This window comes from Lagopus muta, chromosome 5 (genome assembly GCF_023343835.1).
Source record: "Lagopus muta isolate bLagMut1 chromosome 5, bLagMut1 primary, whole genome shotgun sequence".
Taxonomy (NCBI): Eukaryota; Metazoa; Chordata; class Aves; order Galliformes; family Phasianidae; genus Lagopus; species Lagopus muta.
In genome coordinates this window covers 35,235,233-35,262,260 of record NC_064437.1, presented here as the reverse complement: position 1 = coordinate 35,262,260, position 27,028 = coordinate 35,235,233, and the positions used below count along the sequence as shown (strand labels likewise).

Here is a 27,028-nt window from a genome sequence, read left to right as displayed (position 1 = left end):
TTTTGGATTCCAGCTTTCTGTTAAATTGTGTATATAGTGTATTTTAATCTTAGAAAAAGAGGCTGACTACTTACATTTTTTCTCAAGTTACGCTATGAAGAAATGCAATTTGCCTTTTAATAGAACTGTTAAGGACCCATTCTCTTCAGTTTACTACATGGATTTGTATGCTGCATACAAAATCTTATGAGTTTAATTGGAACAGACAGCATGACAGCATAATTTTATACAATTGTTTACAATTATTACAATCACAACTTCCACAGAGCTCTCGGTGATTTTTCAAGAGCATTTGCAAGCATAAAGTACATATTAGAAAAAAATAATAATTTTCTACAGCTGTTCAAAGTGGATTAAGGAAATCTATCAGCAGCAACACAGATATTTAGCAATGGGAAATATTTTGCCCGTCTGAGCATAACCGTAAAACTTAGTGACTTTATTTAATCTATCAATTTTAAACAGTATTGTATTATAGCTTGAATTAATGGTACATAAGGAAAGACAAACCTACAGGTTAGGACTGCATTCTTCGCTAAGAGGAATCCAAGATTAATTAGACAAGAGTAAAGATTCTGCCTAAATCAGAGGAAAGCACGCTGCGCACATGAATCATACAATCATTAAGGTTGGAAAAGACCTGTCAGATTATCTAGTCCAACCATCACCACCATGCCCACTAAATCATGTACCTCAAGTCCACATCTGCATGCTTCTTAAACAATACCAGGGACAGTGACTCCACTTCTCCCCTGAGCAGCCTGTCCCAATGCATCACCACTTTTTCTAAGAAGAACTTTTTCCTTACATTCAGTCTGGAGCTCACCTAGCACAACAGGCCATTGCCTTAGTTGCTATTCACAAGACTTGAGCTCCTGACCCTTGACAGCTTTGTTGCTCTTCTCTGGACATGCTTCAAGGCTTAAATGTCTTTCTTATAGTGAGGCACCCAAAACGGAACACAGTACTTGAGGCACAGCCTTACCACTGCTGAGTACAGAGGGATGATAACCTCCCTGTTCTTGCTGAGATCACTATTTCTGATACAGGTGGTGGATGTCATTGGCCTTCCTGGCCACTGCTAGCCTATGTTCAGCTGACTGTCAATCAGCATCCCCAAATCATTTTTTGCCACGTAGATTTCCAGCCACTCTATAGCAAGCCCGTAGTATTGCACAACAGGGTTGTTGTGATGAACCTGGACGCCTACCTGTGCGACCTGGTTTAGGGAACCTGCTTTGGCAGGAGGGTTGGTCTCGATCTCCAGAGGTCCCTTTCAACCCCTACAATTCTGCAATTCTGTGTGCAGGACCCAGCACTCAGCCTTGTTGAACCTCGGACAACTGAATCATAGTATTGCCTGGGATGAAAGGGACCACAAAGATCATCCAGTTTCAACCTCCTTGAATTGGACTCAATCAATCCAGCCTAACCAGATCTCTCTGTAGGGCCTTCCCACCCTCAGGCAGACTGACACTTTCTCCCAACTTGACATCATTTACTAACTTAGCAAGGAGGCACTTAACGCCCTCACGCAGATCATCAATAAAGATACTGAACAGAACAGGCCCCAGCACTGACCTCCTCTGACCAGTTGCCAGCCAGATTTAACTCCATTCACCTTCACCCTCTGAGCCCAGCTACCCAAACAAGTATTTTGCCCAGCAAAGAATTCACCTGTCTAAGCTGTGAACTGCCTGCTTACCCAGGAGAATTCAGTGAAAGACAGAATCTAAGACATTGCTAAAGTCTAGGTAAACTGCATCAAGAGCCTTTCGCTCATCCACCAGACAGGTCACTTGATCACAGGAGGCGATCAGGTTGGTCGAGCAGGACCTTCCCTCCACTAACAACAGTTGTCTAGGCCGGATTCCATGGCCGTCCCACACACTCTGTGTGATTGTGCTCAAGATGATCCGCCCCATAACCTTCACCAGTACTACGCTCAGGCTGACAAGTTTGTAGCTCCCTGGATTCTCCCTTCAGGTGGGAGTCATGTTGACAAGCCTCCAGTCACCTGGGGCTTCTCCAATTGACCAGGACTACTGATAGATGATACTGAGGAATCCGCTAGATTCCTCGTGACAGTTTAGCTTGAGTAGCAGGTCATTCCTTCCTCCTGAATTATGTGATGTTTATTTTGCTTCCCATCTCTGTATTCTGGCTCAAGGACCTGAGTACCCTGAGGAAAACTGTTCTGACTATAAATAAGCAAAAAAGGCATTGAGTACCTCAGCCTCATCCTCATCCTTAGTGGCAATAACGGATGGATGTTCTCCTCAGCCTTCCTTTTGCCTGCCCCAAAAGCGACAAACTGTTTTTCCAAGAAATTCAGTGAAATCTGAAGTTTTAGCAATGGAGAGAAGTAGTAAGAGGATCAAACGAAGACTGTGAGAGGTGGGGAAAAAAGTATGAGTGTAAGAAAAACCCATTGGAAAGGCATTTCTCTGTGAAAGACTGGAAAGGTCTTAGTGCACATAGTAAAATTCCTACTATTTGGTATGTCCCTGTTCATAATTCACTCATTTTCTAAGCCTAGCTATATCAAATATACTGGAGTATCACCAGCTCATCTTCCTTACTGCTAACTTAACAAGATTTTCAGTTGGAATAACTCCTTTGGTCAAAATTAGGGCTATTACTACATATAATGTACATAAAGCATATGCTCTATCAGATGATGCAGAAAAGGAGACTTACAAGGAGGATGAGAAAAATAAAGATTAGAAAGAACATTGCAAACTTAAGGGAAATAAAAATGAACGTGTAACAAGACAATCATTAAAAAAAAAATCTCATTAGCGAAGTTTAAGCCACTAACAGAGAAGTTTATGAAAGACAGCAATTCAGTTATTTTCCTGAAGCAATATTATGGTGATGCAAGCTCTTCAGCTTTATCATGCTTCTATGTAGGTACACTTCATATACTTTCGAAGCTAGTCTGAAGACCCAAGAGGTCCTTCTTGACCTTGAACTTTGTGCTTTTGGCATTAGATCTGTCACCCACTCAAAACAGATAAGATTAATGCAGTAAGAACAGAGGGGAGAAAACTGGGGCTGTGACTAAAACACATAAATGGTATTGAAGAAAGGGCCCATGACAGTTACTGTGTTGAGGATGGACAAAATTGCTTTTCTTCTTTAGGGAGAGGGGCAGGCAGATCATTACTTAGGCAAGCAGGCAGATTAATTGGCTTTTACCAAGCTCTGTGCTGCAACAGCTAAACTGCTTCCCAAACCTGACCTAATTCATTTAGAATCTGCTTGAGTATTTTCTCACTGAAGCACATGACCAGCATAGTACATAGTGTGCTGCAGAAATAATACTGTGAAGTCACACAGTCCCATATCAAATAAAAAGATTTCTCATGAGCAAATTAAAACTTCATAAAACCTTGTTGCAGCACAACTTTTTTTTTTTTACTTTGGTACAGCATCTTACAATTCAGCACCCAACATCAAACCATCTGGGCATCAATGTAGCCTCTACAGTGACTTCCCATAAAAATTCTCACTACTCGCCTTTTCACTTGCCTCACAGAAAGGGTTGTGGAGATCTGCACTGCATTGCATTTGTAAGAGCTGCACTCAAGAATAGTCACAAGGTACACATTAAAATTAAGGGCAGATTCTAAATACATTCCGCATAGCTGCTGAGGGCAGCTGTTTCTTCACAGCCCTGCAGACATCTAAGGATTCCCAGTAACAGCACCTTTCCTTGTGACGGCCAAGTGCAGCAAAGGGAATCAGACACAAACAGTTACCATGTCACCTATCAGTTACCTTCCTGTCCACAATCAATTATGCAGTTAAATATCTGTTCTCAAGTACCCTAACCAGTTATCAAATTACCCAAACCAAAGAATGCAGTACAAATACAATTTACAATACAGAAGAAGAAAACACACAGACCCTAATGGTAACTGTAAGAGTTTTACTCAACCATCCACTTAGGTGTTTCAAAGGCACTAAAGAGTTCATTTTCGCAGAGCTTAAGTATTATTTCAAAAGAACCATTTAAGGTATACGGGATCCTAAATAGCACTGAGTGCATTTGCTGCCTTTTGAGTAAGAGATTTTGCATTCTTACACAGCAGAGGCTTTTTTTTCTTTTTTTATACATTCAGATAAGGGTGCAGCTCCTACCACCTAAGGCTCGAGAGATTTATGGATAATAATGGGAGCGCATAATAAACAAGCACATTTAGATGTACACCAAACACAATCTGCATCAGTCAATCTAACTGCTGGACAACTGATACAAGTATACAGATAAATGTAAAACAAAATAAAATTCTTCAGCCAGTCAGGCTGCTTCTTCAATAAACACTTAATGCATTTCATAGCCTTGGACTGACATGGATAATGTATTACTTTTCTCTTTGACCAAAGGATACTACTGAATTTATTTTTTAAGCCAATGAATCTGTTAAAGCAGAAAGGAACAGTCATCCTACTGCACTGCTAGCAATAAAAATGTAGCAACCTCATCAATCATTTTGTGTTAGAGGAACAATATTGTGGCAACGTCAGGTTCTGCACACATCCCGCTTTGCTCACAAAACAACTGCATCTTATCTGCACATCAATTGTTGTTCTGAGTACAGGCTGCTTTTTTCCCAGTCACATCACTTATTGTGACAATGAAGGTATGAGGTTTTTTTTTTTTTTTTGCATCTTTTTCTGTTATAAATACCAGTCTGTACAAATGACAACAATACAAATTCAGTGTATGCCTTTTTCGTGAATAAGAGACAAAAAAAAAGAACCACAGCATTCCCTATTTGAACTTGACAACTTTATGCTGTTCTTTTTCAGTCCTTATCAATCAAAACCACTGAAGTAAAAAATAAGCCTAAAGAAGAACTCTGGACTGTATTCATCTTTGTAAACCCATATCAAAAGCCTCTCGATTCTTGGGAAAAAGCATTTTGAACAACACATGCAGCAGAGACAAGCAGACAGTTGTTTAGGCACCCTATGGTCAAAGCATCCATCCCGCGTTGATCAAAGCAGATGCATCTAATTTTTCTTTCTCTTCTTTCTATGGCCAGCAATTTAAGACGCTCAGAAAACTCTTTCTTAGAAACCCAGAGTCCTGCTTTTGCAAGCCTGACCCTGAATCCAGACCTGAGTGCAGGACAGCATCAGCAACAGGGCTCCCAAGGGCTGAACCTGCACCTGCTCACATCCACCACTCAGAGTGGCTTCCCATCCTCTCCTCCAGCCCTTTCATCCCTACCCTGAGCTCTCATTGAACAATTAAATCCCACAAAACTCAGTTTAAAATTTAGCACTTATCTGGTATTCCCCTTGATTTGTTTTCATCTTTTCTGATCCAAGCTTCTCCTCCTCAAATATTTATCCACACCTACTCCATATATTACAATCTTCTGGTAAGGGTACTTGCATAAAGAATAAAAAGAGATATACTTAGAGTAGGAATTTACGATGACTGTCTATCTCTTATTTTTCCTACTTCTCTGTTATCTCTTAGGTAACGCCTAAGTACGTTTTACTGCTTTTTCAACTTCACTATCACACTTGGAAATATTATTTCCTTTGCTGCTGCTCTTTCTTCCGCTTAGACACAGACCATCTGCCATCCTGCTCACCAAACTACTTGTCAGCTTTAATATCTGTAGGCACTGAAGGATATTCTAGCATGAATTATTTTCATATTTTTCTTCCCAAAGTTTGGTTTAAAAGATAGTACTGTATTGTAATGAGAAACTATGAAGAAGCAGCAAAAGCCCATAGCAGATGGCACAGAAGACACGTACCATAAATTTTCTGTGTACTTTCTACCACTCATTACAAGTTTACTCAAATCCTCTTTCGCCAATCAACTTCAAATGGTTTTCAGCATTAAGATATTAAGCAAAAGATCTCAAATTATCCAAATTTGATTTTCTCCCCAAAGCTGATTTGTTTATGCTAATATGTAAAACACACAAGTTGCTCCACTGAAAAATGTGCAGATGATCTACAGACTAATCCAACTACAGAATCCTTGGAGTAACTCTAATGAAGCAGTGGTAAGGACTGCAGCTCTAGCAGGCAACTTGACAGCTGATGAAAAACAGCGTTATCCAAAGCAATGCACACTGAAAGCACAAGCTGAACCATTTTTCCTAATGTCAACACTTCTATACTTGATCTGAAAGATCAAGACGGAAAAAGTTCTGTAGCCCAGCCGTTCTGAACCATTTGATCCAGGAATGAAAAGAAGGGAAGATCAAGCCTCTTCCTATACCTGCAGACCATTTCACATTTCACTAATTCTCACACTGAGGCTTAAATTATTCTCACTTCCAGGACAAACTCAATTAGGAAGTTGTAAAACGCAGCATTCTTTTTAGTTTTCTTATTTTGGATATGCAAAAGCTCGTTTAATTTAATTTCAGCAAATAGCTTGTATGACAAACGATTTGACAATATATTAGAAAAAAAACCACAAAACAACAAACAAAACAACCGCAAAAGACCAGCCAGTCACTAGAATTATGTGTTTAAATCTTGTCCACATTGTCTGACATTAATCACGGTTTGATTTGAAGAACTTATGGATCTTTTCCAAAGAAAATGATTCTATAAATCTTGACAACCCTGGGGAGGAATATCAGGACACCAAGTAGTACACAAGAATGAGAGCAGTTAGCTACTAAGAACCTGCCAAGTTTTAGGAAAAAAAACCCTTTAATTTCAGAAGTACATTAATGAGCACTAATGACCCAAGAAGCAGGTTGCCATTATTGTGTCATTCAATTTAGAATTGAGACATACCTGAAGTATCTTAAATGTATCTTAAATTAAAATTGAAGCAAGGTCTAGCTCTAGCAGAGTAAAGATCTTTTTAAATTATTTTCCTCTTTTTTTTTTTTTTTTCCCTTTCCCTTTTCTTTGTTTCCATTGATGGCAACAGTTAAGAGGTGAAAAAGGAAAAAAATACTGAAGTTTTTACCATTTTTTGTGCTAAATTCTGCACTGAAGGTCATGATGCTGCCAGTTGGGCTAAACCTCTGGACTTGAGGGTTTTCCCCATCCAGAAGGCTCCGTGTGCCTGCCCCAGATCTGCCCCAGTTGATACTGAATAATTTCCCTCCAGCATGAAACAGCCAGACAGAACAGCTATAACTCTGAGTCTGCCTTGGTCTGATCTGTCGAAACTTCTTAGCCAAAAGAGCCTCTAAATGTCACATTATAACAATTATTTTTTAAATTATTCTACTGTATGCTAATTAACCTCTGATGAAGTAGGAAATTACATTTCTCCCATTACATACAAAGGGAACTTAGAGGGATTTCAAGTCAGAGAACCGTACGGTGGTACTAAAAACAACCATGAAGAATCTATGCAGCTTTCCCAACATCTTCTAGAAAAAAAGGCTTCTCACTGATGCAGGGTTGAGCAATCTACAAGTCCCAGAGAAAGAAGAGGACTTCTCCAAATGTACCTTTCAAAGGCAGAGAGTTTACAAAACATAATCAAACTGAAATGCATTTTCACAAGCTCCACAAGCTCCATAACTTCCCCACACAGATGCACTTCTACATTTAAAACTATTGCATTTGTTGGTAGTTGAGAAAATGTCAGAGTCCTTATCTCAAATGGGCCCAACCTGTTCCTCTGCTTACAAATCTGCATAGTAACATCGTCACTTAGTCAAAGAAATGGCAGCTGTCAATCTCTGTGAATGTGCCATGAATCCTATTTTTTTAGTTAAGAGCAGGAAAACTGTTTTCTATTAGAACAAATTCAATAGCAAATACTGGCTTATACACAGAGTTCAGGAGCTGAAAGTTGTCCTACTTGTGCAATGTTTTAATACGCCTTGCTGCTAATGGTTTTTCTTTTTTTTTCATGTGGCATTCCCTTTTGTCTTTTAAGACTACATCCTGGAAACAGAATATAGATTATTGTTGTAGTACCGTACAGAAGTCCTGCTACGCTCAGCAATACAGGCACTCAACCTGAATTACTGATGACTGCAAATTTCATAGCTCTAAGGAACAAAACATGGATGAGACTGATACAAGGTCTGCTCGGCTAATTTTATTTACCCTCAGTGGAAACATACCATGTCAAAATAACATTGATTTTTCAGAGAATATCTGTCATTGCTCATTTACTAGCTTGCTGTCTGTCATATTGTCTCTGCTGTCTATTCAATAAACAGTTATTTCCTTGTTTAGTTTGAACAGAGAATAAACTGAGCAATCAAGGTCTGACAGGACATACCAGTAGAGCTGACATGGGCTACATCATGTACTTCCAGCTTATGTCTGTTGCCACATGAAAGTCAGTTCACACTGCTGCAATGGACTATAAGCTATAATACAGATAGACTCCTCCTTACGTTAGCACTATTCCATTTTTGACGATCCTTTGATAACAAAAATGACTTCACGTTTGATCTGTAACAAGTTTTTACGTTGGTCGTTCTGAAAGCAATGCTTCCCACTTACTTGCAAGGAAAAAACAACAGATACAAAGAGCACGATGAAACTATTTAATAAAGCTACTTTTCAAATACAAAATGTTTTCTCCACATGGTCACCACCGCTGGCTATGTATTTTTACCAGTGAAGAACTAAAGCATGCATACTGCACTTGTACAAATTTGCATGGCTGAGCGGAAAGGGGCTTGCCTTCAAGATTGTTTTCACCACTGTTGAAATGCACCACCCACTGCCTCACTGTGCTCACATCCACTGTTTGGTCCCCATAAACCTTAAATGTGTTTCAGTGAACATCAATGGGTTTTGTTTTTTCTGTATGGAAGAATTCTATTCCACACCTTTGCTTCATATGCACTTGTACGTCAGATGCCATTCTGTCAGACTGCCCCTCTGCTGCCATCTGTCACACAGAAACAAAATGGAACAGAAAGATGGTGGGAAGGTTCAGCCTCTACTCCCATACTGCCAACAACCACCTCTGATGCCATGGGCCAATTTAATGAAATAGAAGGCACTACTTTTGGAGCAGGCCTCATCTTCTCTTATAAACCAACATAGGAGCCTTTGTGGCTCTGAGTTAGGGGATTTAAATTCTTCCTTTAAAAGTAAACTGCTAAGGTCAACCTCCACCAAATGCTCCTACTTAACAGCTTAAATCCTCCCTACTTCAGAAGAACACAGTGATCTGTCAGTGAAGTAGATTGTGTACAGAACAGAACAGCATCAGATACACAGAGAGTAGAAGCTTGGTCCCAGACTGTCACCTTACCAAACCCATTCAGCCAGCCAACCTGGACTCATGTAAAATCTGAGGTTGAGAGCAGCTGCAAATTATTACTTCCATCACTAAGCTTCAAGACCATTTTTATTTGCCAGACCAATCGAGTTCCACATTAGAAAGGAATGGTAGGAGGCCTGCCTCAATGCAACCATGGGGACCTGACTTCAGCTCATAGCAGCAGCCGGCAGTTGACACAGAATATTGCTTTATAACCCCTACCATCAATTGCAGAAACTTGCTAAGCAGACTCAACCCGAACAGAAATGTAATTTAACTGGCCATCTGTTTTTAAGTCTTCCAGCAACATTTACAAGATTACTATGGAATGGAACACGCGGATTCACAATTCACAAAATTCTAGATAATGCTAAATGGCATATTCTGACCACAAAAAGAAAAACAACAGCTAATTAACTTTGCCTTAAACGCATTATCACATATTCCTCCCACCTTGCGTCTTAAGATATTCAATACTATTATACCGGATTTAAACAGTTTATCTGGCTTGTGTTCCAATGGCTAGAAAATAAATACTGATTTTCTGACAATGGTAATATTTCATTGGTATGTAGCTTTTTCGTTTGGAGTTGTTTAGACATCAATATATACAACTTAAGTTTCACATCTTCCTTCTGAAGCAAGTCATTGTTTCTTAGAAGCATAAAGAATAAGGAAAAAATATCTTAAAGCTTTTAAAGCATTTAAGCCTTTGTTTACTGAACTCTGAACTAAATCTAACCAAAAAAGGTTGCTTAAAACTTGGAGGGTAAACTCATAGAGACAGCAAATTAATGTGACATTAATAGAAGATAAGCTTCCAACAGGAACCAAACCAAACTGGAATACTTCAAGCCTTCACATTAACAACAACATATGAAACCCAAAGTTAATAACATACATATATGTATTGGTTACTGTTAATCTCCACACCCACAGGAGCGTCCTAAAAATGCCACTGTTTGCTCCATGCCTGCGCTGTGGTTCAGATACAGCCAGAGCCACTCGGAGGGAACTTCTCTGCCAGCAGCAGCAGACAGATTAATATGCTAGAGCTGCTCCACTGCATAGCAAACGTCTTTTTAGAAGGACTTACTAAGTCAAGAGAATAAAATTTGGCACATCGTCTATCAAGGAAATTGCAAGCTTTCTGAGGTAAAGCAAATAATTTTTTCAATTAAACACAATTCATTCAGATGCTTCAAATACGTTTTGCATCTTTTCAGTGCATTAAAGCAAAATCATCTTGTGTCATCTCTAGGGTAGGATGGTACTATAAAAATACGTGTTTAAACATATCGCAGATTTTAGGTTTAACAGTTCATCACTAGAAACAGTTGAGAAACCATAAAAAAAACCTTAACCTTTTTCTTCCAGAAAAGGAAACAAAACAAGACATTGACCCACTCAGATCTCTATGGTGTGATTTAGGCATTCATCTGGAAGAGAGGAAAATCAGGTCATACTGAGCAAGGACTGGAACATGAATTTTGCCCGTAACAGGTAAATATGCCATTCTCTCCTAACTTGGGATCCCCTTTTCTGTACAAAACCAGAACTCTTTTTTTCCCCTAAGCTTGAAAAAGCTTTCCCTGTAAAAGTACTGTTGTGACACAGAGAAAGCCTCGATATTGCAAATGCAATCTTTCTTCAGATAAAACTCTATTTTATTAAATAAATAAATAAAAGCATAAAGAAAAAACTAACAACAACAACAACAACAAAAAATTAAATTTAGACATTGCCTTTCACAAACAACCCACGTAGTAGATATTTTCTCCTGATAAGCGTCAGGTATTAACCTCTTTCTGTATCTTCAGAGATAACTGGAGTCAGCTCCCTGAATAAGAAAATGGAATATGGGCATATGTTCAGTGTAAAAGCGCAGAGACAATTTGGACATGAAGCTGGAAATTATATATTTTAAATTCCACTATGTGGCAAAAATAAAACGGACACATAAGGAAGAAAGAGAAGCCAAAATAAGATGGAACAGACTGCACATGAGAAGCAGTTTGTGACCTTGACATTCACCTGAAAGACAGGGTTGGAACAAACAGTGAAAACCAAACTTTGGTCTCTAAGAGGGGAGAGCAGGCCACTGGCAGGAATCATGTGGGAGGAATTACAGCACAGGCACAGGGCAAATGCTGAGTAGGGATAGAGATTACTGGAGAGCAAAGAGTTACTAACAAACGCAATTCAGATGCCGAAGGGAAAAAGCTCATTAATCAGGGAAGGATGTAAAGTAGATATGTGGACACTCTCAGCAACTTTGCTGATGATACGAAGTTGGGAGGATTGGCTGACACACCTGAAGGCTGTGTTGCCATTCAGCGAGACCTGGACAGTAAGAAACCGGATGAGGTTCAACAAAAGCAAGTGTAGAGTCTTGCATCTGGGGAGGAGTAATTGCATGCACCAATACAGGCTGGGGGATGAGCTGCTGGAGAGGAGCTCTGCAGACAGGGATCTGGGCATCCTGGTAGACGACGGATTGGCCATGAGCCAGCAGTGTGCCCTTGTGGCCAAAAAGGCCAATGGCACTCTGGGGTGCATTAAAAAGAGCGTGTCCAGCAGGTCGAGGGAGGTGATCCTCCCCCTCTACTCTGCCCTGGTAAGGCCTCATCTGGAGTACTGCGTCCAGTTCTGGGCTCCCCAGTACAAAAAAGGCAGGGACCTCTTGGAAAGAGTCCAGCGGAGGGCCACAAAAATGGTGAGGGGCCTGAAGCATCTCTCCTATGAAGAAAGGCTGAGTGAACTGGGTCTATTTAGCCTTGAGAAAAGACGACTCAGAGGGGACCTGATCCAGGTTTATAAATATCTGAGGTGTGGGAGCCTTAGTGGTGAGGCCAGTCTCTTCTCAGTGGTACGTGGAGACAGGACAAGGGGAAACGGACATAAGCTGCAGCACAGGAAGTTCCGCACGAATGTGCGCAAGAACTTCTTTACGGTGATGGAGCACTGGAACAGGCTGCCCAGGGGGGTTGTGGAGTCTCCTTCTCTGGAGATGTTCAAGTCTCGCCTGGACGCCTGCCCACCTGTGTGACCTGGTTTAGGGAACCTGCTTTGGCAGGGGAGGTTGGTCTCAATTATCTCTAGAGGTCCCTTCCAACCCCTACAATTCTGTGATTCTGAGATGTCATCATGAAAGGTAAGAGGAAAGAATAAAAATGAAGAAACTATATAGTAAAAAACAAAACAAATAGGACAAGAAAGAGAGAATATTCTTAAACAACAGAAACTTGTTGTACATCAAATCTTCTCTTTTTGATGATAACCCAATTGAGACGCCAAAATAGGAGTAAGGGGAAGGAGAGGCAAACAAGAACAGTGGTCGCAATTACTATACTATACAACATCAAATGAACAACAGCATGTAGATTTCAGCTAGTATGTTCAGTTGGTCAATGGTTCAGCACCAGACCATTCAGAGCTAGACTGTCAAAGGTGATATTCAGGCTGTTTATAGAAGTAACAAGAAAAACTTTCTGTTTGCCAGGCCTCTTAATTTGTGACTGATGATGGCAGCAAACAATCAGACTCCTTTTTTCCCCCACAGCAAAAAGGCAGTTGCACCAAGAGCAGACTCACAAGCCTGTAAGCGCAAAGCTCTGGGAAGAGGTTGGAAAGAAACAAATCCCCCATTCCAAGCAGCCCACCAAGAGCTGCCTTTTCTAATCTGCTCTTTCCTTCCCTATGAGGACAATACGGGTATCTTCTTGTCTTTAAAAAATCGTTTTCATGATCAAGATTACCACTGAAAATGACTGTAGGAACACATCTTCATGGTTGACAATTTCAAACCCTTAATGGTCAACAGAAAAAAAACTATAACGTAAGAGGAGTCAGACATGGAAGTCAGAATAAGACGATGGAACCTCAAAGGATTAATTAATAAAACATTTAGCAGCTTTAGTGAAACTGAGATTTTAATGAGATTTTAACCTTCTTGATCTTTCTGATTCATGGAAAAATAGCTTCATAAACTTCTGGTTTTGCACAGTAAAATAGTACCCAGAACAGCTGTTGTCTGTCCTTTGTTGTCAAAAATGACAGCTACGAAAGGCCTCAGAAAATGAGCCTGAAAATGCCTTCACGAAGCTGAGAAATATCTTTCTTCATAAAAGAAAGATAACTACCTAAATGGGGTAATCAAACTCATAATAATGTTGACCCTTAATGTACTCAGCAAGATTACCGTCATCCTGGAAAGAGACATATATACACTCTACCCCCAAAGCATCAAGTATTCACAGCAAGGCAGAGCACTTACTGCATTAATATTGCATGATACACTTACTTCAAGTTTTCTTTAATGAGCGGAGATTGTTCAAATAAGCTGTCTGAATGCTGATAGAAGCTTTAAGAGGAGTGCAAAGTCTAACATAATAATAACTGCCTTAATGAACACCTTTGCAGCACAGTACAGATGTAATGCAAATAGTAAAGTTCAGTTAGGAGCATGGAGAATCTTACAAGATATGTTTTGGTGTGGGAAGTTTATCTGGAAACTCAACCCAAATACTTTGAGATGCTGAAGTTCTTAGATATAAGCCCCTTAATGCTTTTAATCTCAAGGTGATAAGCATGTGTTGGATTGTTCAGTCTGTAAGAATAAGGGTAGACTTCATCTTCCTGACGCTTATTACTTACACCTATGCAATACAACTAAACCCATGGTCAGGCCAGTGTATCAGCCATCCAACAACTTTGTGATTTATCTGCACACTCACTGTTGCTTTCTTTTCTAGAATCCCTTTAACACAGAACCACTAATAAGGAAAGTCAGAACACTTAGTTCAAAGTTAGATTTTATACAAATGGAAGTATTCAAAGGCATGTGAGTGGTTGTCAGTGAGAAAAATGCATCTCTGTTCTCCATGAGTTCTTACTATCTTCTGCAAGAGGACATCTTTACGCAATCTATACCATCTTAATCGAACCTGAAGATTTATCATCAGAAACAGGTCTAAAGCAGTGAAATAAAATGAAATGGCAAAAAAGCTATTTGGACAGTCAAATAGCTAATTTACAAAAAGGGAACCTGAGGAAACGAACATTTTTCGTTGAAATCACTGACACGTTTTATGCAATAATCCATCCTGAGATTGATTATTCACAACGAACCACCTTTGTTCATACTTGTCTCCCTAAGAGGTACGGTTGTTGCACTGCTGAATTTTTGCCTTACAAGGCCTGCAAAACTGATTTGACAAGCTAAACTATTGACTGTCCTGTCCATACAGGCAAAATCAGAGGTGTCTGTTTGAGATGATCAGAGATCGACACTGAAAGGAACATCCTGCTGGTATGAAGAGCATGCAAGTCAGAAAAACTAGCTGCTCAGACCAATGTGCTAAATAGGATGGTTCTAGAACATCCCAGAACACGTACTTCATGCTATATATATACTTACGGTTGTTCAGACATGGGACAGCCAAGAGCTGATTTAGGAAACCATAGCATGTTTGTAAGAAAAGCAGGCAGGAGAAGCTGATGGCTTGAAGTCTTGTCACTTCAGAAGGTGCTTGTTTAGTGACTGTGCCTTGCCGCCTTCTCCTTCACGCACCAAGATGAACCCAGCGCTCGCGGAGGAGCAGGCTCGCCAGTGGGAGAGCACGATTCACAGCTCTGTCCTTTATATAAGAACATAACCTCTATTCACAGCCATCTGCTGGGACTGTTGTATAACAAGCCATAATCTACCGTTGCTGCCATCACATGGTAAATTTCCTTAAAATACACATGTGAAAAGCACTACACAAAGATCTAGAAATTCTTTAACTAGATGCAAGTCCCAGATATCACGGATGAATGGTAACTTGGGAAAGGCAGCCTTTAAGTTTCTCTACATGGGGAGCCTGTAATTTCCTTCCTGATTTCTATAATCTGCGTCATACAGGAAAATACACTGATTAAAATTTCTTGTGGACTCTGATTTGCAATGCTCAGCATCTCAATTTGGGATTTACTCGGAGATCAAATAATAAAAGTTTTCAATTTCATTATCAGCATTTCACATAGTAGCGGTTTTTTGAAGTAATAGTAGGCAATTGCTACTAGGAAACTACTACCAGTAGTAGGAAAATAATTCTGAGGTTTTTTTCCCCACTGTCAGTTATATTTCATCTACCTGATACCGTCACTTCTTCACAGATTTCTACTGACATGCAGTCTTTACAAGTTAAGAACAGAACACCCATGGTGTAAAAGGCGTGCCAAAAATAGTCATACTTCAACTACGACTACTTAAAAAGTTTTTGAAAATAATTTCGAGTAATCAGATGCTAAAACATTCTTGCCTTCCAAGAAGAGAGAAGAACAGAGAATGAAGAACTGATGTTCCTCTAAAACTAATAAAAGGATTCTAGTAAAATTCAGACTTTTTTTACTTCTCCAAACAAACCTGTATGATTTCTTATTTTTACGTTATTGAACAAAGCTATAAATTTAGCAACGGCTGACAACTCTTCTAAAACTAAATTACGAAACTGAAAGCCAACGTAACCCCCTTGAATCTTTTTAGACAAGACATCCAGAGGAAGAACATAAAAAACAGATTTTAAAAATCTGTTCTGTAGTAGCAATAGTAAAATCCCTACAAAACATTCCTACTGCACATTGTGCATACCACTGTTTGTACATTTGTAGAAATGAATATTAATTCTAGCTGTTTCTTATGCATTTTAAATTGGGTTTTGGAGATGGTGTGAAAATTACACTCTCAAAACTGATCATGATTTTGAGCACGCATTGTGTGCTCACTGAAACAGCAGCAAACTTGTGATTTCACTTAATCTCTTTTGGGCTTCAACTTTTTGATGTGCTCTGACAAAGAACATCTTTGTGATTCCATCAATTAATGGCAAATTATTTTACTAATGTTGGGTCAATCTTGTACCTATATTTTGAGCATTTCAGTCTTTTCTGCAGAATAAAACTTACGCTCTTACTTCAAAACAAAAAATGAACAAACAAAAAACAAGAAAAAAAACCCAAAACTATTTGCGTGCAAAAAAATTTTACAGTGTCAACAGAACTCACTAAATTAAAAAACCCTTCCTCTACAGTGTGTATTCTGAGGTCTCTACCCACATTTGACCAAAGAGGTGGAGAGGCATGTCCCTGCTTTCTCAGGGATGTCTTTTCTTTCTGAATTCACCTTCCTCAGGTTTCAAGTTTCCCAGACCGCATTACAATATGATGCATCTTTTCTTGTCTACAGAAAAACCCATTAAAACTTCTGAAGCGATTCAAGTCTCTCTTCCCCTTTATTGCCATTTCTGTAACAACAATTCCTTCCTTTCAGTTTTTAATGCATCAATACTAATTATGGTTATTTCTGATGTATTTAAACCAGTGGAATTCTGTCTCTATTTAATTTTAAAAATAAACAATTGTTAAAAGAAACATCTTGCTAACTTGATGGGCACTAAAAGATCTTAATCAAACCTTTCACTGCCATGGACTTCACCCAGTTATTGCTGCCACACATCTTAAAATCTGATTTTACAAGGCAAAAAAATATCACCTTTTGATTATTTGTCTTGGGAAAAGGTTAATATTCCTAACTAACAAGGATTTTTATAGTGAACATGCAGTTGATGTCACTCTTCACTTTGATTGGTGTAAGTGTGTAAAACTACTGCTATTAGAAAGGAAAGTTGGCCTGTAGCTGCTTGGTCTGTATGATTTATTTTTTATTTTTTAACCACAAAGCACTTTTAACAGATGACAACTCTTCTAGAATAAGTATTGCAGAAGGCCTTAAAAAACCCTCCATTTTTTTTTTTTTATTATTATTATTTTTTTTTTTGAGACAAAGCTAAGACAGAACTCAGGTATAGATACATATTTCAAAAAAACCCTCTAAGATTAAAGAAGCTGAATGATTAATCTGTTTTAGGAGGACTAAATCTGTAAAGGAGGACTCCACATTATTTAGATATCCACCTCTGTCAAGGCAGTCCTCACATCGTCCTTCGATCGTCTTCCACTCCTTACTGCTCCTACCTACCTTCAAATGCTTTCTAAGACAAAAATTTTACTGACTCCTATGTCTTCCAGAAATCAAAAAAGGAAGAAAAACATTTGAGAAGAATATTGACAAAAATCACAAATGTTATGTAAAGTTGACACCCTGTTCAGGTTCTTAAAAAAAAAAAGAAAAAACAGGCTCAGAAGTTTCACTTATTTTATCCAAACAACTTGAAAAGATAAAGAATTTCTTCAAATATTTTACAGACATCCTCTATTTAGTAACAGTTCATTTCAAGACTGCTTTCATGGTGTCCAGTGCAGTAGTTTAGCAGAACCACAAAGCTAGATCTGCTCAAAGCAGGAGGCTGAACCTCCTGAGTTCTGCTGAGAACTCCAGACTTCTCTTTCAAATTATCCTATTGTCTTACAAATACAAAACCGGAGGGAAGAAAGGCACCTAAAATCAGACTGAAACACACAGCTTCAAGACTAACATAACCACTCCAGCTTCTGGGAAGGAACCTCTTCCTAAAGCTGAGTCTGTGCTCACAGAAAGCTTCTCAAATGGGATTACCCAGGGCAGTGGGCTGGCACAGTGCTGAAACCATAGGCGCACGTGTAAGCTCTAAAACTTCCCATTTAGACATAACCCAGGAGTTCTAAACCAGGGTAGGCAGAAAAAAAAATGCATTTCTATCAATAAAAAACAGTCACTAGGACTTGGGAGGAGTAAAGTAGGACTGTTCATGTCTTGAGGCCTTGAAGACATTCCTAGGGAAACAGATTTATTTTAACTACCTAGAGGTTTTTTTTACTTATAGCCACAGAGTCTTACAGGAGAAGGTTTTTGATCCTTTAGTACATAAAGAAGTAATTTAAGGACAAATATCTGCACGCTCCAGACATACAGCTTGCAGGTTTGTCTTTGATGAGACAAAAAAAACAAACAAACTTATTTGTGTCATATTGGCACAGATTAGGCTATAACATGACCACAAGCTAAAGCTAAGTCTATAGGAACAAGACTCCTGACATTAGAAAATTTGGACAGACAAACCCAAAGCATAACGTGATTCTGCTGGTGGAAAAAATTATCAGTATAGAAAGAGGGTGCATATTTCAACAAAAAACATAAAAAAAACATTTGGATCTGGCTGGATCCAGACAAAAATTTTGTCTGGAATCTGAATTCCTCAAAGAAGGGAGTACACAAAAACTGTTTTAAGTGACCCGCTCACGCTAGTTTAAAGTCGTTAAAATAATGAAGTCTAATCAAACTGCAGAAGGAATTAAATGATGAGGTTGACTGCAGTACCAGAAGCATGGCTTAAAAACCTTTTAGTTTTCCATCCTACTTTCCTATTTCTAGAAAATAATGCATTTACTTTGAAAAACAACAGGATGGGATTCCTCTTCATTGATGCTTTTAAGGTCAAATGGGAAAACTCAAGTGTTATTATTTCTCATAAAAAATTAATACTGCACATTATAAAACTGAAATACATTCTCCTTTGCATGGCAAAGAAGCTTTTGAAACTGTTAGGGATAAATTACTTGAAGTGAGTTCAACAGAATTTGGTGGGAAAAAAAAAAATCCACCACCAAATAATGCCTATATAACAAATTGCTTTCTTGATTGCTTTCCTCTACACTTTGGAACAGATGCGCAGAGAAGCTAAAGCTGCAGAGGTTACATTTTGCCTCAATGTAAAAATTAATTAAATGGAATATCTGCAGCCTAGGTACAACTTACCTTTCAAGACTCCTTGGGCCAGGCAGCTCTACTCCAGAACACTATAAAGCATAGTATGTGAGTATATTTGTACAATTTAGGCTGCATGGAAGTTTCCAATCCTACAGATAAACACAGGACTACACATGCCTGAAGAAAGACTTGTATGTAAAAGTTATACAAAAGATTCACTTATAATGTTGAAAATCTAAGTGGTAACCATCGCCATGAACCACACGTGTAAGAGGAGTTAGGTCAAATGGAGAAAGCTGAAGCAATATTTCAAATATACTCCTTTCATTTCAGCATGTGAGTGCTATCTCATGTTAGCCCTTCCTCCATACATGAGGGAGGGGAAGAGTAAATAATAATTAATAGGCTTGTATTGCCCTGTGTTACGAAGACTGATGGCTTTCCTCCTCGTGACAGTGACTCTGAGCATGAGTTGTGCTGTCATGTAACAGGCAGCCCTTTTCCCTTTTTGGCAACATCATTCATTTTTTTAGGCTTCTTGCTGCTCCCATGCCCTAAGGAGGTTTCACACATGTTCCAAGATTAACCAATATATTTTGCTTTTATATGTAAATTCAATTAATTTTTGCTCTTTCACTTACATTCAGAAAAACTAGCTAACAGCAGAGAAATTAAATGAAGTGAAAGAGCAAACAGCTTCTGTGATGTTTCCCATGACTGAAGGTCCACTAGAAGGTCTTGCATTTGCCATGTTCTGGCATTGCTGCCTTTCCATCTTACATCTCATTTCTTATCAGTTTGATCCTAACTTTGACCTGAAAATAGGTAGCAGGTGGCAGATATGACTGCAAGAAGGTTCGTACTCCTCCCTGAGTCACTGAAATTGCTTAGTGAACTCTGAAACCATCAGTGATTTCAAGAGGTTTCCCAACAAAAGCATCTTAAATATAGCAGCTGTTCATGCTAACTAGGCAAAATGCACACGATACAGCATATAATCCATATAAACGGTTACATGAATTGAACCTTATCTGTGCAGTACAGTGAAGATGTGCCTAAGATAGCCATTAAGTGAGGTAAGAAGCTGCGTTTGACTTGGTATTGAAAGGAAAGCACTGCAGAGCCATATCACATTGTGCAAATACAGACAGAAGCCACACAGAACAAGGTAGGTTTGTCTTAGAAGGCTGTTACAAAAATACACTGTTGAGCAGATAAATAAATATTATAATGATAAATTTGATTTGATAGTTATTTTCTGAGTGTGGCTCAGATTTACTTCCCATTTAGTAACAAATGAATGTTCTGAAAACTTAACTTGCACTATCACAGGCAAGGAAAGGTTAAAAACATATAGCTTCAACCTTCCATACATTCAATCTTCAGAGAAGATAATTAATATCATATGTACCATGGGAGTTTAGGAAACTACTACTACTACAAAAAAAAACAAAACCCCAGGTAATACCTACAAGACTCGTCAGCTAGACTTGCTTATAAAACTTGGCTGACACCAGTGTTGGCTTTGTGCTGTCCCAACACAAGAGCACTCATTTAAGTGTCCAGCTTTTGGAACTGAGCCTTGTGTTTGAAGAAATGGCTGCTTTCGGAAGCCACCTCTCAATTCAGCATTTAGCATCCTTTAGCAGTTATCCTCCTGATCTGAACAAACATTCAACTGCAAAACTAAATTTTTGTGAATCAACACCAGAGCCTTTGGAAATGTTTGTGTTGCACTTGACTGCCAAAAGTGTGTCAACTGCATTTTACAGTCTTCAGATTACGCAAACTGTAATTATTACTGATACTGAAAACTAATTTTCAATGAGATATTACTTTCTTCTCACTAGAAGAGAGATAAATACTTGACTGATTTAACTCTTGAATAGAATACTGATGTTATCACTGTCCAGCTGCAATGGAAAATGAGTAAAATCTGTCTTTCACAAGAGTTATGCATAGAACAAGTACAGATGCGTATACGTACCAACACTCTGAACACAGAAATGGGGCTGAGCTGCAATTTTTTCTCTTTTGAATGAAAATGAGGATTAAATACAAGGTAAATTTCAAAACCGACTTGGAAAATACCTAACTCACATTTACCTTCTTTATTTTGGCAGAAGAGAACTTATTGGCCCATAGGAGCATCCAGACCTATGTCAGCATAGTCAAGGTCTCCTGTTCCTAGAAAACCTTAGTAATGTATTTCTAAATATAACCTTAATGAATAAAACTAAAAAAACAAAAAAAAGGCATTTCAGGAGAATTTTAGCTTCATACTGGGCAGAAACAGGTAGCTGAATAATTTTACGATTTTATGGAAATGAAATCAGAAATGAAACGGACTGTCTCCCATGTTAAGACAAACTAATTTGTGCAACTAGAAGAATGCTGCAAATAAAAAACAAAAGTACTACCAGCAGCATGCAAATCCTGCAGTGTTTTTGGCCTTGTTAGATGCATCTTAATACAGGGGTCTTTTTCTGGGCTTTGTGTATCACCTAAATAAATTGTAGTGAAATACTGCACACCTCTGCCCTTGAGAAAATATCAGCAAAGTCCATGGTTAAAAACAGTCAGGTAGGTACCACTAAGTCCCTTCACTTGTTCAGTTTCCTTTCCCCTACTTTTGGGATGCAAAGTACTTTTTGCTTGAGTATATACAACCGCTATGTTTACACATTCACACGAGACTTGGCAGAGACAAATATCTGCCTATTCATTATAGACTCTGCACTTCACAGTTAAAGGTCAAGCAAAAGGAAAAGCAAAACCAGATGCAAAGCCAGCTATAATGGGAGCTATATAACACACAGAAGTACAAAACAACAGGTATCTTTGGCAACAGGCTTTCACATAAAAAAGAACAAGAAAATAAAGAGAAAGCACAGAAAAGACTTAGAAAAACAAGCATTGTTCTTCAAAAAGCACAGACAAAACAATCCAAATGACATTTTAAAGCGTACCCCAAAAGCAGAAGACTTAAATACATTACAGTTTCTAGAAATAAGAATAAAAATGACACATTGGATATGACCCTTTGCAGTATGTCACTTCACCTGAAAAATTAATACGAATTGTGTTCATCAGTAAATGGATTTTCTTCCAAAAATTTTATCTCGGCTAATATTTTTTTCACATATTTTTAACAGTCAATAGAATTTATGAAGTGGGAGAGAGGAGCAGAACATACGCACAGGTGTTCTAGCACAAACTTACAGGTGATAGAAAGTTCTGTCCCACATTAATAACTGAAAGCAGCACATCTTTACTCTGTAAACACAGAGCAAGGTCACTCATATAATGAAAAATATGGTTTTGTGTAAACTGAAGGAAAAGTAATAAATAATAAAAAAAATACTGTGTAGACATTATCTCTGAGGTTCTGGACAACAAGCATTTCTCCCCTTCTATGGGGGGACCACTCCGCAGACTGAACTCATCTGTTTTTGTATCATGTAGTTTTACTTGTTCAAGTCAAAAGTTGAGAACCATGAATATTCTGGCTTCAAACAGGAATAGCACTAATCCAAATCTTAAGGAATCAAGTTTCCTAATGGCCTGTTCTGCTGCAGTGCAACATGCTTTATTAGCACAGAGACTGGGGGATGTGTTCTTCTGTTTTAATCAACAAACGCAATACGAATCCCTACATGCAACTACAAAGGTCCATAGTACATTTTTGTGACAATAGGCAAAGGGTCACCTCGCGTGGCAAGAACAGCCTCCAGAACAGAATAAATATGTAAGAAAAACATTTGACGTACTTGGATCTGACAAGATTGAGTCGGTTTTCGGCAAAAATTGGTCACAGCGGACTCCTTGGTAGCCCTCTTTGCACCTGAGAAAAAGGGGATAAATGACAAACATACGCATGCGATAGTAAAAGGTTAATTTCAAGGCAGAAAATCAACTGAATTTTTCCCTGTCAATGCTGTGAGGGACGTGCATATTTAGAGTTATTTGAATTATTATAGAAGCAAGTTTCTGAAACAGACAAGGACTACACAAAGTAATCATTATTTTAAGGATTTCCCCGCAATTATTTCTGGTTATTGTAGAAACTATCAAAAGAAATGTCAGTTAAGTGCAACTCTTCTTTTAAATATTAAATTAAACATCAGTTAAACAGCAAAAGAATCATCTTCACTCAAATAGACATTCACAGATAAAATAAACTCATTAGATGAAACAAAGCTTTATAGAATTTCTGTACTGCGCAAAGCCATGAGATTTGCAACGCATTCATCTTTGGATGTTTGAATAAGTAGTGAACTCTTATCCAGCCATTTATTTTAAGACAAATTCCAACTGTATTTAAAAGATAATATGTTTAGGCTTGAAAGACAGTATCAGGCATTGCTCCTATGTGAACTTTCTTAGATATCCACAGAAATACATTTCAAATCGTATAAACCAGAATATCCCACTGTCTTAATAAAATCTAATTTGCTTTGACTAGAATTCTAATACCATTATTTATCTTGAATTCTTACTTTAAAAAACTCCATTTAATGCATTTGGGCTGTTCTTAGAACAACCCCTTTCATTTCAAATAAGCATACTGAAATCAGGCCTTTATTTATTCACTAAGCAGTTTCACAAAGAAAAGTGATGGACAGTTTAATTATAAACGATAGCAACAGGGACTCCGTATCTCACCAAGTTCCTGAGCATCACCCAAACAATATGCTCAAATCAGAATCAGTATCTTCATTAGGATTGACAACTGTAACTTGAATTCTGTGATAATGTCAGGAACAGAAGTTATCTATTCCTTCACCTTTCTACTCAGTCTTCCTCTGAAAGTCGCCTTTTAAATGCTTTTTGGTTAATAAATTAATACCTGAAAAGAGCATCTTCACCATAATTGATACAGGGATTAGAAAGCATATTTGTGAAGAAATCTATAAACTATAACAATTCCCATCAGACCCAACAACCTACGCTAAGAGGAAGATTTAAAAATATTGATATTACGTCAAATCTTGCTTTTAGCCTTTTTCCCTTAAAAAGGGAAAGGCTTTTTTTGCTTTCTTCCCTTACTTCGGAGATCAGTTTTTCATTGGTAATTATTTATCTGTAAAACAGACTGTAAAAAACAAATTCAGATCCTATGGCAGTGGTCACAATTTACCACGCAAGGAAAAAATGCTCTGAAGATTTTTTTTGTCTTTTTTATTTTCCATGCAATATATTCAATTAAAAGATGTCCATTAGTCAAAATAGGTCATCATAAACTCAGACACCACTGCATGCACTGCTTTGCATCCAATTATGAAATACCTGACGTTGCCTCACATGGAACAGAAACTCATCTTCACATTCTTGTGGAGGTTTGGTAGTGCTCATTTCCAAGCTAAAGAACAGCATTCGAGGGTGGCGATATTCTTTTCTTTGCACTAGCATTTTCTATTAACACTTTAACAGACATTTGTGCCAGTCCCACTTACTACCCTATTCAGACTTGCAACCAAACTGTTGGTTTGCAAGTCATACAGATCATTCATCACCTAGTCCAATGCAGCATTCACACAGCAGTAACCACCTGCAGGAGCTGAACTTAACACATATTAGCATGATGCACACTACCAGGCAGGGCAATGCTGAACAATGCTATCAGTACCCTCGTACCAGCAGGATTAGCCCTTTCATTCTCCTCCAACAGTCATCAGGGCCAGCAGAGACAGGAGTCTACTGCCTTCCTTCCATATTATTCCACACCTTTTATAACAAACTTTGCTATCTCATTTCACAGCTGAGTAAGAGTCTGTACCATTTATTCCAGCTACCAGTCAGCCCTGGTTAATTAATTGCTCATGCCAGAGTTGAAGGAGAAGAGTTTGCTGCCAGGGCATGCAACAAACTCCATGTCACTATTCCAATCCTACCAACTGTCAGGGGCCAAACATCAGTCTTTTACTTCAGGAAAATATTTGTTCTATCTGGCACGTTGGGCTTTGAATATTCTCATTTCCACTGAATGCTGTTTTTAAGAGTTACAGTTTATCAGTTGCAAATACTACAGATGCATATAAAGTTGATGGCCTTGAAAATGGCATGGTATAAGACCCCTCTAACTGGTAAAGTATTGCCCAGGTGTAGGATCAAGTCAGATGTACTTCTATGGCTTTCACTTCCTAACTTTGTAAGAGCAGCGGGTTGGAACAGAATGTATCACAATCTTCTCATCGTACACCTCCTGCCTTGTAAAACTCAGCATCTCTGGAACCCGACTGTGCACTGCTGCTACTATGCTATGCAGTGTGGAAATAATAATGGTGCTGTGTTTCTTCTCTTAAAAATGATTTGGCTGTCTCATCAAACTATTATTTCTATCTTGACTATATCCTACATACACTGTTGCTACTTCAGTGTGAAACTGAAGCATATGGTAATCAACTGGTTGACTGACTTGGATGAGTCTAAAGTAGCATTTTCACTTACCTGTACACTTGGATGAACATGCCAAAACAAGCATTTATTTTTGTTGTTTTCAAAATTGAATACAGAGGTGGCTGATAAGAAATAAATAAGATACTTTAATATAAAAATGTAATGCTACACTAAGCAAACTACTACAGCCATAGTTGTGTTTTAAACAATGTTTCAATAAAAATAAAAACTAAGTTCCCTAGCTTCATTATCAAATGATTTTTGAAATCTGTAAGACAACAACAAGTACTAAGAATAACTGCTTTGTCAACATCACAAATTTCATATCTTTGTAAAGCAGTTTTGTGAAATTGAAGCCTTTTAAAATATACATTTGATAGTTATAACGTTGAAATACAATAGAAGCTGATGTTGAGGCAAAACCCTACTCACGGCACCGGGTAAGTCAACATGCTGTTAATTGGCATCACACCTCTGAAGGAAAAACAAACAAAAAAAAAACCCAAAACAACAAAACAAAGAAAACCCCTCTTACAACTATACTGCAATTACATGCTTTTTGTCACATTCATAAGTATATAGGAAAGTCCAACCGAAGTCATTAAACATTGCCACACAGTGCAAATCATTGCATTTATATTTGTGGCTGTATTAAAAATAATATCTGTGAGCAATCAGGAGAATCTTGATAAATACTTAGATACAGCTGACTGTACAAATGATCACTTCATTATACGACAAGCAAGGGTTTATTAGCAATGCCTTCAGAGAAGAAAGAAAGCAATAGTAGGATGAGATATTGCTCACAGTCAAGTGAAAGCTCTGACCTGCACGTGAGATTGCCACTTTCAGCTATGAGCTGGAACTGCAGTGTGAACTCCAACTCAGTAACAGAACACACGTAGATCCTTAGAGCTGTGTTCTATTAACAAGCTTAGGCATATGCACAAGTGCAGACCATGGTGAAAGTCTCCATAAACAGAATTACAGTTTAATAGCAAATTAAATCTGAGTAAGGAATCCACTATTCTTCACTCTGATTTTCACCAAAATAATTTTACTAATCTATGCTTGAGACCAAAATTATTAACAATAATTGTTATGATTTAAAAGTGGTACAAAAAAAAAAATCCTATGTAAAATTAATATGAAGCTGCTAAAAATCCTGAAATACAGAACATGCTGCTAAATTCAGACAGGATTACTTAATGTTGTGTTCTACACATCTTGCACTTGGTAATGTAATTTCTCAAAGATGGTGTTTTTTTTAAGTTATCAAGACAAGCTTTACTGTGCATTGCACTTATGCAGTCACTCACAACCTCCTTTCTGTGGAAAGCTACATACAGTAACACATTTCTCACTCCTCAAGGTAAGGTGTTTTGGTCCTTGCTCTACTTAAGCGCATTTTCACTTAGAAATCAAAAAGCAAAGAAATTATTTTCTCATCACACCAGTTAATAGCCACTGTACCAAAATACAAATGGCTCGAAACCACACACAACTGCATCTTTTGTTTATTCTCTGAGTGAGGAATCAGAAATCATAATAAAGAAATGTTCGAGTGGTCAATAAATCTTGATCACGTACTTATTCACACACACAGCATACAACACACTCTATCCTGGATTAGAGTGTCAGTTATGTAACAAATATGTACTGCAAGCTGTGACTTTCCTTGGGCCATTGGGTTGTATCAG

At 38.2% G+C, this 27,028-nt stretch overlaps 1 protein-coding gene across 2 annotated transcripts in view; it reads right to left on the bottom strand.

Moving 5' to 3' along the window:
- Positions 1 to 27,028, bottom strand: part of NRG3 (neuregulin 3) — a 395,586-nt gene that overhangs the window by 80,690 nt on the left and 287,868 nt on the right. For both annotated transcript variants that reach the window (XM_048944625.1, XM_048944626.1), the window contains exon 3: positions 22,700 to 22,773. In XM_048944625.1, coding sequence (XP_048800582.1) covers positions 22,700 to 22,773 — 74 coding nt within the window. The remainder of the gene's footprint in view (positions 1 to 22,699; positions 22,774 to 27,028) is intronic.